The 14,588-nt window shown below is 31.3% G+C and overlaps 1 protein-coding gene across 1 annotated transcript; it reads right to left on the minus strand.

Annotated features, from left to right (window-relative positions):
* Positions 1 to 10,640: 10,640 nt before the first annotated feature.
* LOC137653060 (uncharacterized) lies at positions 10,641 to 11,294 on the minus strand. Its single transcript, XM_068386455.1, has one exon. It carries the CDS (start codon positions 11,292 to 11,294, stop codon positions 10,641 to 10,643), a length of 654 nt encoding a protein of 217 aa, XP_068242556.1.
* Between the last annotated feature and the right edge of the window lie 3,294 nt (positions 11,295 to 14,588).

Consider the following 14,588-nt stretch of genomic DNA (forward strand, 5'->3'; position numbering starts at 1 on the left):
GAGATGGAATGTGAAGATGACCTGGTAAGCACTATGCGACGGAGGCGGTTATGTTCGTCTCGTTCCCATCCACTCATCAAAGGAAATGTACCTAAGTAAAAAAATACTCAAAAACAAACAACAACAAAAAAAAATGTTAAAATACAATAAATAAAGAAAAATTAACTAACAAACAATTAAATAGTAAAGCAATAAAATACATAAATAAACTAAAAATTAATCCTTAAATACGTCCTCTAATTACCAACAATTCAGACCTCATTTGAACTGTGTACTCCATTTTCTCAAGTTGTGCAATTAATTGTTCTGTGTGTATTATGGAAGCATTTATAGATGAGGATGATGGAGATGATTGAAACTTGGGCAGAAGGTATTCTTTGAAAATTTTCAATTCTTGTTTCAATTCATTTTTTTCCTTCCTGCATCTAAGAAAAATATCATGCAAACGTTGTCTTTCTGTAGGAGGTCGAGGGCGTGGAACCATTGTTAAGGACTTAACTAGTTTTTTTTTTTTTTTTTTTTTACAAAATTTTAAAATTAACAAAAATTCAGAAAAAAAAAAATTGAAAAGAGAAAAATTCAGATTTTATCTTTTTTTTTTTTTACTTTTTTTTTTACTTTTTTACTTTTTACCGTTTTTTTTTTACTTCTTTTTTTTACTTGTTAAAAAAATAAAAATAAAATTACAGCAAACAAAACAAAGGAAAATAAAAAAGAAAAAGAAAAGGAAAAACACTTACGTGTAAGATGGCAAAATTAATTCCCCGGCAACGGCGCCAAGAATTGGCTCGAATTTTCCGAGGGCGTTTCGCAACGCCAAACGGAGGGAATTCTGTTTAAGGTCCCAAGTGTAAGACCGTAATGCCAATTGCAGTACAAGGACTCAAGAGTCCAAGGTCATTCTTCCCAAGAGAATTATTTTGCTAACGTTTGTGCTTATTTTTTTTTTACAGGAAAAGTAAATCAAAGTTTGCTCAAAAATTAAAATTACAGAAATTAAAGAGTGCTTGAAAATTAAATTACAGTAATAAAGAAATGGTGCGGGGTAAAATCCACCAACACTTAACTATAGATATCCTATGTCACATGCACAACTTCTTTTATTTTTTTTATTTTTTAGATTTTACACAACATATTAATACAACATATTTTATTAAATACTTGGAATAAATAAACCTTGCTAAGTTGAAGATTTATCAAAGTATAAAACTTTGGAATAAATCTAACTTACCTAAGGTTTGAATTTATCAAGGTTATTTAAAAAAAATATGTTGTAACTTACTTTTTCTCGTTGCTTAAATCTAACTTACCTTGAAGCTTGAAGTTGTGCTGGGATACCTTATAGTATCATGTTGGTTTCTTCATACCCCAACACCAAAGGATTTAGCCTCCCTTTGTCATAGACAAAAGGTAGGATTTCATCCTAAGGGTTGGAAGCATGAAGTTATTACAACACTAACTTAAGATATACTAGATAGAAATTGAAGAAGAAAACCGAAATTTTATTAAACTTATGAAAAATTACAAAGAAACTACTACAAGATGGAACTCTTTCTTCCTAATTTTTTTCTCTCCTTTGAGATTTCTAAACACCTCTATTTATAGTTGAGAGGTGTTAAAAAAATCAACAAAGGTGTGCTATTAAATAATAAAAATCAAAAAATGCTATTAATTAATAAAAATAAAAAATGGTAGGCTATTAATTAATAAAATCAAAAATGGTAGGCTATTAATTAATATAACTTGATTGCAATCTTGTGTAGCTGAACTTATTGTAAGCTCATTCAATCAACCAATCAGGATGCGGCGAATGTTTCCAAGTCCGATTTGAATTTAACAGTTGAATTTCTTCCGGTTTCAAGGTTGAACCCGAAATTAATTTCTGTCACATAATTTGAGATTCGAATTGGATACTGATAGCCTTCGAGTGATTACTATTAAATTCTTCTCCTCGAGTACTTTAAATCGGTATATTATGGGTCTCGTAACTCTTTCCGGATTGAAAGTTATAGCAATTTCAATTTTAGTGCGCGGCTGGACAATTCTGCTCCGATGAAACTGATTGATTTTCATTTAATCTTTCCAAAATAATATTTCACCTACACAAGTAATAAAAATAACAATAAAAATAAATAAAACATAAAATTAATTATTATTTCACAAATATGCTAGATTTAGAAGGATTAATGAAATTATAAGTGTAAAATGACTCATTTATCGTTAATAAAATGTACACTTTTAACATTCATCAACTACTAATTTCAATAACTATATGTCACTGCAAATACAACGAAATTAAACTTTTCATACTAACTTTATACTCCATTTGACTTCTCTGCATCCGGATATACAGCATTTCCACTAACTGCTTATAAGTTGTACCCGCATCAACTAGCTCTAAAAAAATATATCCTCCCCTATATTCATTGATGTCATTATCTAATTTCTCCCAAGACCCCTCAGTGTAGAAAGTTAGAGGTAGTTGTTCTATTTTAGAATTAGGAGAATGAGTACAAACTTAAGAGAATGTGAAGATACTTTATAAAATAGGTTGGCAAAAAATGATTTGCTATTTTAGTAGGAAAATTTTGAGAATGTCCGGTTTTATAAATATTCGCTTAACTTCGGATATCCGAATTTGTAACTTCGGATCTCCGAAGTTCAATGAACATGAATAAAATATATATATATATATATATATATATATATATATATATATATATATAAATTCGGGAATCTGAAATTTTAATTTTAGATCTCTTAAATTTTAATGAAACTGAATAAAAAAAATATAAAAATTTCGGGAATCCGCTCTAAATAATTTGAAAAGTTCGGTATGAAATTCGGATAAACTAATTTATGCGAAATCCATTTCGGAGAAGTTGATTATTTTGATAAACGCCAAACATTACGACCTATTTTAACAAATAGTAAAAAAAAATTAACTAATTTTACTAATTTCTCTTTTAAATATAAGTCGAAACTCGTAGAAACTCGAAGTAATAGGAGACGGGTGCTATCAAGAGGGCGACTTAGTTTGAAACTAAAATTACATACCCAATTACCCTTCCATCAAATGTAATTTGGGCGACAACACCTGTCGCTCACCGTCGTTTACTTTTGATGAGTTTCATCTTTAAGTTTAAGAATCAATCATTTCCATCCGCTTCTAACTATTTTTCGATATAGAACATATAGTGAATAGTTGGTTGGAATGAATTGAGTTGAATTTTGTGTAAAGTAAAATATAAAATTTTATTAGTAATTTGGTCCAAAAAAGAAATATTTGGTTATTAAAATAAGAATATCAAAAGTGTTTTTTTTTTATATAATTTAAAATTTTATTAGGTTTCTTTTGTAAATTTTCCTTCAGTAATGAATGAAAATGGATTCATGTTGAAAACCGATATATACTTAAAAAAGAGATTATAAAAGGATTCAAATGTATACCATACTTTTTTACCCTGTGTCATTGATTACGAGTTGATAAAAATGAGTTCGAACCAGTTTGATTCAATTTAATTTTCGACTGTTTTATTTTTTACATTTTGTTATATATATATATATATATATATATATATATATATATATATATATATATATATATATATATATATATATATATATATATATATATATATCTCTCTCTCGAAAAGAATCTAATTAGGAATCCGTCAGTTCATAATTAAATGACTGAACTTTACTGTCAGAAATTTAAGTGACGGAAAGGACAGAACAGAGAGAATTGTGAGTGTCTTCAACACGACACGCCAAACCAAAAGGACATAGTATGACTTATCTTTGATTGTGACACTTGTGTAAAGTTTTTTTTTTTTTTTTTTGGAGACTTTCAGGCTATTGATTTTGATGGGTTAGAACAGCATGCCCCTCCTTGTGGGTCCAGCTTTAGATTGTCGGTGGGACACGTGTCTTTTTAATCTAAATCCAATTTAATTTCAAACCGTAAATTAAATTAGAACCAAACAATTTTAAAATTAAATTCGAATCTATTAACGATTTGATAATTTTAAATCGAATTAAAATTATATAATAACCAATTCAGTTTTAATTTAAAAAATTCAAAAATTAAAATTAAAAATCAAGTTAAATGAAACCAAACAAAACTAAACTAAACTAAAGTCAAACTCAACAGAACCGAAATTAAACTGAATCATTATATAATGTTTACAGAAACTGGACAAATTAATATGCGTGTCTATTTCTTTTCTTTTTTTCTTACTTTTGTTGTTTTTTTAGTTTTCTTTTTGACTTTTGCGACATAAGTTCTTGTCGTTTATAAAAAAAAATTAAGAAACCAAAGTTTTTAAAAATAATTTATTTAAAACTATTGTTTTAAATATAAATCAGTAATTAAATCAATTTTTAAAAAAATTATTAAGTTATTAATTTAATTGGTTAAAACCGTTTTTAAAAATTTAAAAAAATTAATTGACATTAAAAAAAAATATAACTTTTTATCTGATTTTATTAATTTTTATTTATTTTAACTAATATTCTTAATTTTTAAATTTTAAAATTAAACTTAACCAAACTCATAATTGATTTGCCGACCAATTGAACCGATTCTAAAAGCGGTGCTTAAAACCCTTCTTTATTTTATTTTGAGGGGCTTTCGCTGACTATTTTTTTTTTTTTTTGATTGAACTAAAATATTTCTCTTTAACCCTATCTAATGGTTGAATAAAAATATATAAATAATATAATATGAGTGAGATTATTTACACTTTAAAATATATTTTGAATATATTTATATTTTGTAAATTTATTTATTAAATTTTGAAAATCATTTTTTACTCTAAACACTCTTTTAAATATTAAAATAATTCTCATTAAACCATTTTTTTAATATTTGTTTTCCTTTTTAAATCCATTAAAATATTCATCCCTACATAAAATTGCGTTTTTTTCTCTCTTTTCAGTTCACTTTTTTTTCTTCATTTTTTTTTGTTTGTTTTTTTTGTTTAAATGCATAATCAATTTTATTATAATGTCAATTATAAAAATATAAAAATATCGCACATAATACTTTCACATGGAGCACTCAAATAAACAGGATAAACACTTTCACACTATTATGTTCTGGCTACCATCGCAGCCGGCAAACCTGAGACATGCCACAAAACACATTTGAACCATTTACAACCTCAGCATTGGCGTTCCCCCTCATTGCAACCGGACACTACCAATTGATCATTGTAACTTTGAGATCTTAGATCTGTTGAATAGCCTCCTGTACCAAGGAACGAACCATATTCCCTACTATAAAAGCATCAGATTGTACTTCTAAACTTCTATATTTGACAGCATCAGACCCATCAGTGCACCGATCTTAATGATATCAAGCCAGTTTTATAAGCCCGACTAAAAAACCATCCACCAAGGTAATCAAGAACCAACTATATGCAGTACCACCTCATCAATGGCAACAAAAACCTTCAATCTGGCAGTAACATGAGTAACCAATAGTCACTGAGCAAGGCAAGAGCAGAGCAGTAGCAGCCGCAAACGGAATGATTCCTCTGACAATATCCAAGATTCAAAGACACCATCATATAAAGTTATATAAATGAAAAACCCCCAACCCAGATCTTTGATAAAAATCATGGTAAAATTTACCTTAGAAAGACCCATTGAAACTTACCATTACTTAAGAAACACTTAAGACTAAAACTAATCAAGCCCCAATCCCAAGCACTCGACTCTGTAAAAGACAAACAAAAAACAAGGAGAGACAAAGAAAAAGAAGCACACCCCATCCCTTACCTAAAACAAAAACAACACCAGCCCAAAACCCTATAACAAGGATTACAAGACTCGGCATAACCACCTACCGAAGACGCCTCCCTTTGGAAACGGACATAATAAGAGCAATTAATTCTAAGACCACACTACCCAGAACCCATTATCATCAGGCAATAACTAAAACGACATGCCCATTTTTAGCAGAAGCCATCAAAATTGCAATACCAATAGTCTATCAGGGGTCTTCTCTCTAAATGGCCTCCTTTAGCCAACATATCACATAATTTTAACTCAATTCCTTTATAATCCTCACTATTATATCCAAGCTACGAAGTCAACAATACAATCCACACCTTTTTTAACAAATAAATCTACCAACATATTCGAGCCCCTCCCTTTAAACTTAACAGAGCAGGAAAAATTTACTGGCCACACATTAGAGATCTTATTCAACAAGAAATTATACTTCCATACCCCCACATCCACTCATTTCACCTATGAAACCGCGACTTTAGAGTCACTTTCAATGATTAGTCCTTCGATTCTTAATCCCCTTAAACTAACAAGATTTAGCGCCGCGCCTTCAAAATAGCCATTAGTTTAGCACTATTTGAGTCAATTATATCTACACTACATGAAAAAATATATAGTATCTTCCCCTCATGATCTTGCAATACTCCCCATATGCCTGATGGTGCCGGTTTCTCTCTAGCAGAGCCATCCACATTAAATTTTAAAACACCCATTGGCAGAGGAGACCAATCTTGACACGTCTTCTTTTTCTCCTTCAAGCTCAGACAACGTGCCTCTTTAATATCATTTTGAAGATGGATGATTGTGGGCAAACCACCGCAGAGGAGGGAGCCCGTTTAAGGTCCCAAGTGCAAGACCGTAGATATCAATTATAATACAAGGACTCGAGAGTCCAAGGTCATTCTTCCCAAGGGATGAAATTGTGCCTAAGATGCTTGTGCCTAATTTCTTTATAACTTAAAAGTGATAAAAATAAAACTAAAATTGCTTGAATTAAAAATCTATAAAAAAGGAGGTGCGGGGTGATGAATTTACCAACACTAACTCTAAGGTATTCTATGTCACATACACAACTTATTTTATATCTAAATCATACACAACATGTTTGATAATAATATGCAACAACAAAGATTTCTCCTAAGTAAGGTGTCCTAAGGTTCACTATCCCCAAAGGTACATTCTTACAAAACTCTTAACAATAGATTGTCCTAAGGTTCACTATCCCCAAAGGTACAAACCTATCAAGTTTCAATAATCTTTATTATCCATATCTAAGATATATAAGTTCACAACATTCACAACATATTTAATGATTACACGCAACAACAAAGATTTCTCCTAAGTAAGGTGTCCTAAGGTTCACTATCCCCAAAGGTACATTCTTACAAAACTCTTAATAATAGATTGTCCTAAGGTTCACTATCCCCAAAGGTACAAACCTATCAAGTTTCAATCATCTTTATTATTCATGCCTACATGCATTTTTAAAGCCTTGGAATAAATTTATCATTTTTTAAAGTGTAGATTTATCAAGGTTTTCTATATAGAGCCTTGGAATAAATTTAACATCTCTAAATTGTATTTTTATCAAGGTGATCTAAAAATGTCATGTTCATAAATTTGATGCTTGGTTATGTAATGATTTCTATCAATGTTTTACCTTTCATATTCATGCTTATAATCAAAGTGCAAAGATTTAAACATGGAAATATTAAAAATAATAAAACACTTGACTTACCTTGAAGCGCAAAGTTGTGCTAGAATTTACCTTAGAATATTATGTCGGCTCTTTCATACCCCAACACCAAAGGATTTAGCCTCCCTTTGTCATAGACAAAAGGTAGGATTTCATCCTAAGGGTTGAGATCTTGAAGGCTTAACGGCAAATGCTTGATGGAAATTGAAGAACACTTACTTGAAGAAAACTTGAACTTGTATTGAAATTGAAGAACACTTATGAACAACTTATGAATTCTCTTCTAAACTTACTAACTAACAAAAAACTCTAAGTTTAAACTAACTAACTAAAAAGAACTAACAAGAACTAACTAACTTTTGCCTCTATTTATAGGAAATAAAATGGCAAAATAATTACAAAAACAACATTTAATTAAATAATAAAAATCTAGATATTTAGAGACTAAAATCCAAGGAAAGCTTGAGTTAGCTTGAGAAATGTCTTTGTAGCTTGAGATAGTTGATTAAATGTCTTTGTAGCTTGAGATACATGTCTTTGTAGCTTGAGATAGTTGATGAAATGTCTTTGTAGCTTGAGATACATTGCAAGTGGATGACAATGAATGATGCTTTGTAAATTCTTGACTTTGGAGGCATTTTCGACCATCTAGATGTCCGAACTGGGTTTTGTGTTCAACTACAAAGTTGTAAATCTTTTAATTCTGTACAAAAACGCCTTTTGAATCACCTTAATCCGACATCTGTAGAGAAAGTTATGGCCAAAATACGAATACAGTGCAAATCGGAAATTAATGACGAATTTAAAGTTCATATTTTGCCAAGTTGATATTTTTATATCTAAAAATAATATAAAGTCAATTAAAAACACAAAGACATATAATTATATTAATTATAACATAAGATAATTATCTAAAAATAATATAAAGTCAATTAAAAACACAAAGATATATAATTATATTAATTATAACATAAGATAATTATCTAAAAATAATATAAAGTCAATTGAAAACACAAAGACATATAATTATATTAATTTATCAATTATAACACAAAATAATATAAAGTCAATTAAAAACACAAAGACATATAATTATATTAATTTATCAATTATAACACAAAATAATGCTAAAATGGGTCTACAAATACCCTAAATAATAACAAATATTAGCATTATCACACCCCCCAACTAGCTTTTGGTAGTCTCTAGCAAACTAAAGCGAAATAAAAATGATGACTCATGACTCAACAAAAATTTTGATTATGTTTCATAAATGAATATTAAGTGCAAAAACAATCAAATTCTACAAATGCCATAAAAGTTATTTTATTTACAAACCTTTATAAAGACTCAAGTGTATGTGTGCTAAGCTTTATTTTTCATATTGATCATGCATATACAAGAAACATCTCAAGCTATAACTACAACTCCATTCCTCACAAGGTAAATCATTTAATATTTGGGCATGTGTTTGGATATTCACTCAATGGAGTTGGAAAAGTTGATCACTCAAATAAGACAAGGCTACATTTTCGGTACAAGTAGTAAGTATATATATTGATTATATGATAAGCACAAATGAAATGGAAATAAGATGTAAAATATTATAACTTGAAATCAAAATGTCAATAATTATGGTTGTAATGTGGCTAAGGTAAGGGTTTCAAGAAAAAAAAGGGAAAAGAGTGGATAAAATTTTCAAAGTTTCCACAATATACCAAAGATCTTTTCAACATTTTTTTTTAAATAAATACCCATTTTTTTTTTATATATCAACAACCATCTTCTTTTCTTTTCGTTTTCTTCTCTTTTTTTTTTTTTTTTGAAGATAAACTTTGTTCTTTTTTTTTTTTTTTTTTTTTTTTACACACTGTTCGATTTCTTTAAGCTTTTTCTTTAACCCATGTAACAAGCTTTGGGTCAATGACTCCCAGACCAGTTGATCTTAGGGCACTAGGTGTTAAAACACCTCTACGGACTTAATTGCTTGAGTTAGAGAGGCTACGAAATCGAACTTATTCACTCATTTTTTTTTTTTGAAGAAGAAAATAAAGAAATTTATATAACATATCCCCAAAAATTATTTTAAACCCAACATAATGTAAATCCTTAGCATATACATGGAAGTATTTGGTACGAGGATCCTAGAAACTAAGCTCAATTTTTTTTTTAAAGTGGGTCTATTGAATGGGTGATCAAAGAAAGATTTTTTTTTTTTTTAGGCTCAAAGGGGCTTATCTAATGGAAACATTGAAAGGTTGGCTTGAAAGGCACAAACGAAATCCTAAATTGACATTCATCATTTTCCAAATTTATAATATATACAAATATTTCCACAAAAAATTAAGTACTAACTCAACAAATCAATATTAACTACTACACTGTAATCTCTCAATTCTCTCGTCTCACCAAAATAATTGATATAGCTTGATTTTTTTCAACATGTATGCATTTCTCAATGATTACTTTAAAAGCTTAGGGAAGTGCATGTATTATATGAGTCTAGATAAAAATCGCTAAATAAGCAAACTTAAATGGCAGGAGAGAACAATCATGCAAAAAGTAGCTATAAAATTCAAAGATGAAATAAAATCAAACAAAACTAAGTTAATTTGTCATCAAATTTTTTTTTTTAAAAAAAATAAAAATTTAAAACAAGGTAAAATCTAAGTTTATAAACATGTGAAACATGGTATATCACCCCCCAACTAAATTTTTGCATAGTCCGCAATGCAGGAAATTGAAAACAGGAGTTAGGTTTAGAGTTTACCTTGGATGCTTCACTTATTTGAGTGGGAAACTGAAATAAAACTAAATTAAAAATAGATCAAATAAAATAAACGAAAAAATTAAGCCACTTTCGTAGGGAACACGATTGCATTTAGCTTATGCAACAAGCCTTTAAACCCCTAGGTGACCCTAGTGGACGAGTTGTAGTCTCGTGAGGGCTTACAGCGACGATACCCACAAACGTCATCTGAAAAGATTAAACACACAATAAAATAACAAAACTAAAAATAAAAAAAAACGATGATTATTCAAGATGCGTCTCAGAAGTAAGGACTCCTTACTCAGCCATCTTGAATAAACATATCAGGAAAATGAAATAACAAACAAAACTATACAAAAAAATGAAAACAAAGAAAAGTTATAGATTAAGGTCCAAGTCGATCCTTGGCCTTTTGCTACTACCACTATCTGACCAATCCAATTTAGAGAGAATCGGATCAATTCGAGGCACATATGTTTGTAGTTGATCAATCAAATCATTAATATTGTCGGCACATAGGATTATATCTCTTGCTTCTGTAGAAAGCAACCCAAGTCGCTTTTGATCGTCAAGAAATACCAAAAGGACATCAAAAACATGATTGGCATTCAACAGTCCAATTGGTTTGCGATGGATATTTAAATGTGCCCAAGATGCGACTGTAAAGATTTCCTCCATAGTGCCGAGTCCACCTGGTAAAGCAATGAAAGCATCAGAATGATTAATCATTTCTATTAATCGGCTAGACATACCTGAAACAATTAGCTCTTCTCCGTTTGATTTTCCGATAAGGTTAGAATCAGCCAATGTTTTTGGGATGATTCCCAAAACTTGACTACCTCCTTCATTTGCAGCTTTTGAAACGGCTCCCATTAAACCAAGATCGCCTCCTCCATACACCAAGTGTATTTTTCTCTCAGCAAGAACCTTACCAACTTCTTTTGCCAAGTCAAGAAATTCATGAAGTTTTCCAGGACTAGATCCGCAAAAGACACAGATGTTAGAAATTCTACGAGATGAAGTGGTGGCCATTTCTTTACTCCCTCTTTTTTTCTTTGATATTTGTTTTGCATGAAAGAATGAAGTAAAAGCTGTATTTATAGATCAGAAAAGATGTCAATTTGTCAAATGAACAGCGAAATATATCGGATAAATCAATAAAGGAGATACTGTCGGTAGGTGGCACTAGCGTCTGCAAGAAAAAAGTTGGTCAGATAACAACAAAATGAAAAACAGTAAATTTTTTTTTATTTTTTTTTTAAATTTTTTTTTTATTTTTTTTAAATGATATTTACAACAGTGATTGTGGCTCACTTCTTCCTCTGGTTTGACGTCCAGTAACACCTTTTAACGGCCTCTATGGGTCGAGGATATGCTTCCCATCCAATTTTCTTATAAATTGGCAAACAGGGTCTTTTAATGTCAGATTCCCAAGACTGTACTGAGAATGTTCTTTTTGAAATTTTGTATGTAATCTGTGAATTGCAATATGCACATATCCACTAGGATGCGTCTCAAGAGTCGATTCGATATCATCTAATGACTCCTTACTCAAGCCATCCTTAATGAATTTAATTTTATCTTCACGATTATCAGACACCATTCCTAAAGTCTTACAACGTGTGTTGCAAGTCATCCTAGCACATTTGTAACAAACACCCATTTGTTTTGCTCGACGTTTGCGAGAATAGGTGCTTTTCCCAAAACCAGGCATGTATGAAATGAAAGAGTTAGATGACTCACCTGCCAAACGAACTCTTGCCTCAATGATCCAGCGCAGATCATTAGGTATACCTTTACTCATGAGAAGTCTCATTCTTTCAGCTCGTGACTTGTAAATTTTCAGAATTACATTTTGAGGGAGAGAGGGAAAGTGTTTCTGGAGATTGGCAAGTATTTCATCCATGGCTTGATTTCAAGGGTATCAGTAATTGTGGGAGACTGAAGAAACCGACTAAATAGTCACGGAGTACCGTTATCCGCCTTTTAACCGGTGTACCTGAAAACTATACACACTGAAAAGAGAAAACTTTGGATACTTCACAAAATGGGGTTAGTAAATAACAAAATAAAATAAGAAAACAAAGAAAAAACACGCAAAAACAAAAATAAACAAAAATACAAATTGGCTTGTCAAAGAAGGGAATGGTCACATAACTCGATACATTTGTCTTTTTACGTAACTTTTTCCAAATAGTGATACATGTGTTTGACAATGGATGAAAATTGGTTGAATTCCAAGAGATTTCGGGGGACCGAAATGTGGGTGGTGGTTGGCCAATTTCAGGAGTAAATTCAAACACAAAATTTTCTTTATCACTACTATCTAAATATTCATTAGTAATCTTTGGTAGTGATTCAGATCCATTTTCATTCTCTTTACTATTTACAGTAGATTCATCTTTTTCATCATCCATAAAATGTTCATCAATAAAGGCTAAAAATGATGACTCAAAATCGTTCGCAACATTCAAATCACGCATCATGTTAATAGGGCAAAAATCAACACAATCATCAACAAGTGATTCAAGTAAACACAGCTCATGCACATTCTCTAATTCTTTTGATTCAACCGTTTTGTTAAAAATGTTCAAATCAAGGGCCATATTACCAAATGTGATTTTTAACATGCCATTTCTACAGTTTATCAATGCATTGCTTGTGGCCAGAAACGGTCTTCCTAAAATTACAGAAGATTTATTAGGTGCATGCGACATGTTCATATCCAAGACAACAAAATCTACCGGATAATAAAAATTTTCAATTTGAACAAGAACATTTTCAACAATGCCCTTAGGCATTTTCATGCTTTTATCAGCAAGTTGTAGAATCATGGAAGTGTCTTTTAATTTACCTAGCCCCAAAGTTTCATACAAAGTGGTAGGTATCAAATTCACACTACTTCCTAGATCTAACAAAGCATGTTCAATTGTAGATGTTCCTATTATGCATGTTATAGTGGGTGATCCGGGATCTCTAAATTTTTGGGGTATTCCATGTTGGATTATTGAGCTAACTTGGTCAGTTAAGAATGCTTTCTTAGTTACATGTAACTTTCTTTTTACAGTACACAAATCCTTAAGGAATTTAGCATATGATGGAATTTGTCTGATAGCATCTAAAAGAGGTATGTTCACATTCACATGCTTAAACACATCAAAGATTTCAGAAGACATGTTCTTAACACAAGGTTGCACACGAGATGGATAGGGCATAGGAGGACTTACCGTGACAACAACATCTTTCTCTGAAGCAGAGGTGGAACAATCATCTTTCTTCTCTGGAACAGGTTCATCTTCTGGATTGTCCATGATCGGTTCTGTCTCAAGATGGATTTTCTGCCTCTTCATCTGCAATGTTTCAGCTTCTGCTGGAATTTTCCCACTTCTAAGTGCCCCAATAGCTTCAACTAATTCAACCTCAATTTCACTGATAATGAGCAATTCCCCTGGTTCTTTGGATTTGGAACTGTTTGGGAGGAAATTTCCTTTTTCCAGTGTCTTGGTGATCTGAGCTAAAGATTTTTGGATATTATCGATAGTTTGAGTGTTGGTATCAGTCTTGGCTTGGATATGTGTGTAGTTGTGGTAATTGGGTGGCAAGATTAGCTTGGAGTTGGATGAATGAGTTTAATGATGCAGCTAACTTGTCTACCTCACTGGTTTGGTCTCTCTTTGGTGGTGGTACATACGGTGGTATACTCTGATTTGGGTTTGGGTATGTGGAACTTGAGCTTGAGTTTGAATTTGAGTTGGTGGCTGTTGAGGATTCTGGTACGGTGGAGGCTGAGGATTTGTCTGGTGGCTTGTTTGACCATGGTCTTGACTTTCCCTCCAATTAAAATTTGGGTGGTTTCGCCATCCCGGATTGTAACTGTTTCCGTATGGATTGTTAACATATGGCTTCCCTTGAAAACCTACAGCATTTACCTGATTTTGATCCTGGTGGAGAACTTCTTTAAATGCTGGAAGAGTAGAACAATCATCAGTCACATGTTTATTAGATTCACAAATTGTGCAAACAGTAAAAACTTTAGCTTTTTGGATGGGTTTTGACTCAATTTGCTCAACTTTCCTAGCCAAAATAGTTAGACGTGTATTTACGTCATCCTCATGACCGAGGCGGTGCTTCCCGCCACTAAATGGTTCAGTGAAAGATTTGAACGGTCATAGTCATTTTGAGTGTCCCAAGATTGGGCACTCTCAGCTAGGAAATCAAAATAATCAAATGCCTCCAGTGGGCTTTTATCAAAGAACGTACCATTACACATAGACTCAATAAATTGTTTTAGTCTCGAAGAAAGAGCGTCATAGAAAAAGTTAACTA

The sequence above is a fragment of the Palaemon carinicauda genome, chromosome 14 (genome assembly GCF_036898095.1).
Source record: "Palaemon carinicauda isolate YSFRI2023 chromosome 14, ASM3689809v2, whole genome shotgun sequence".
NCBI classification, from domain to species: Eukaryota; Metazoa; Arthropoda; class Malacostraca; order Decapoda; family Palaemonidae; genus Palaemon; species Palaemon carinicauda.

Excerpts from the sequence above, each read along its gene's own strand:
- LOC137653060 (XM_068386455.1), bottom strand. The coding sequence starts at position 11,294 with ATGGCCACCACTTCATCTCGTAGAATTTCTAACATCTGTGTCTTTTGC.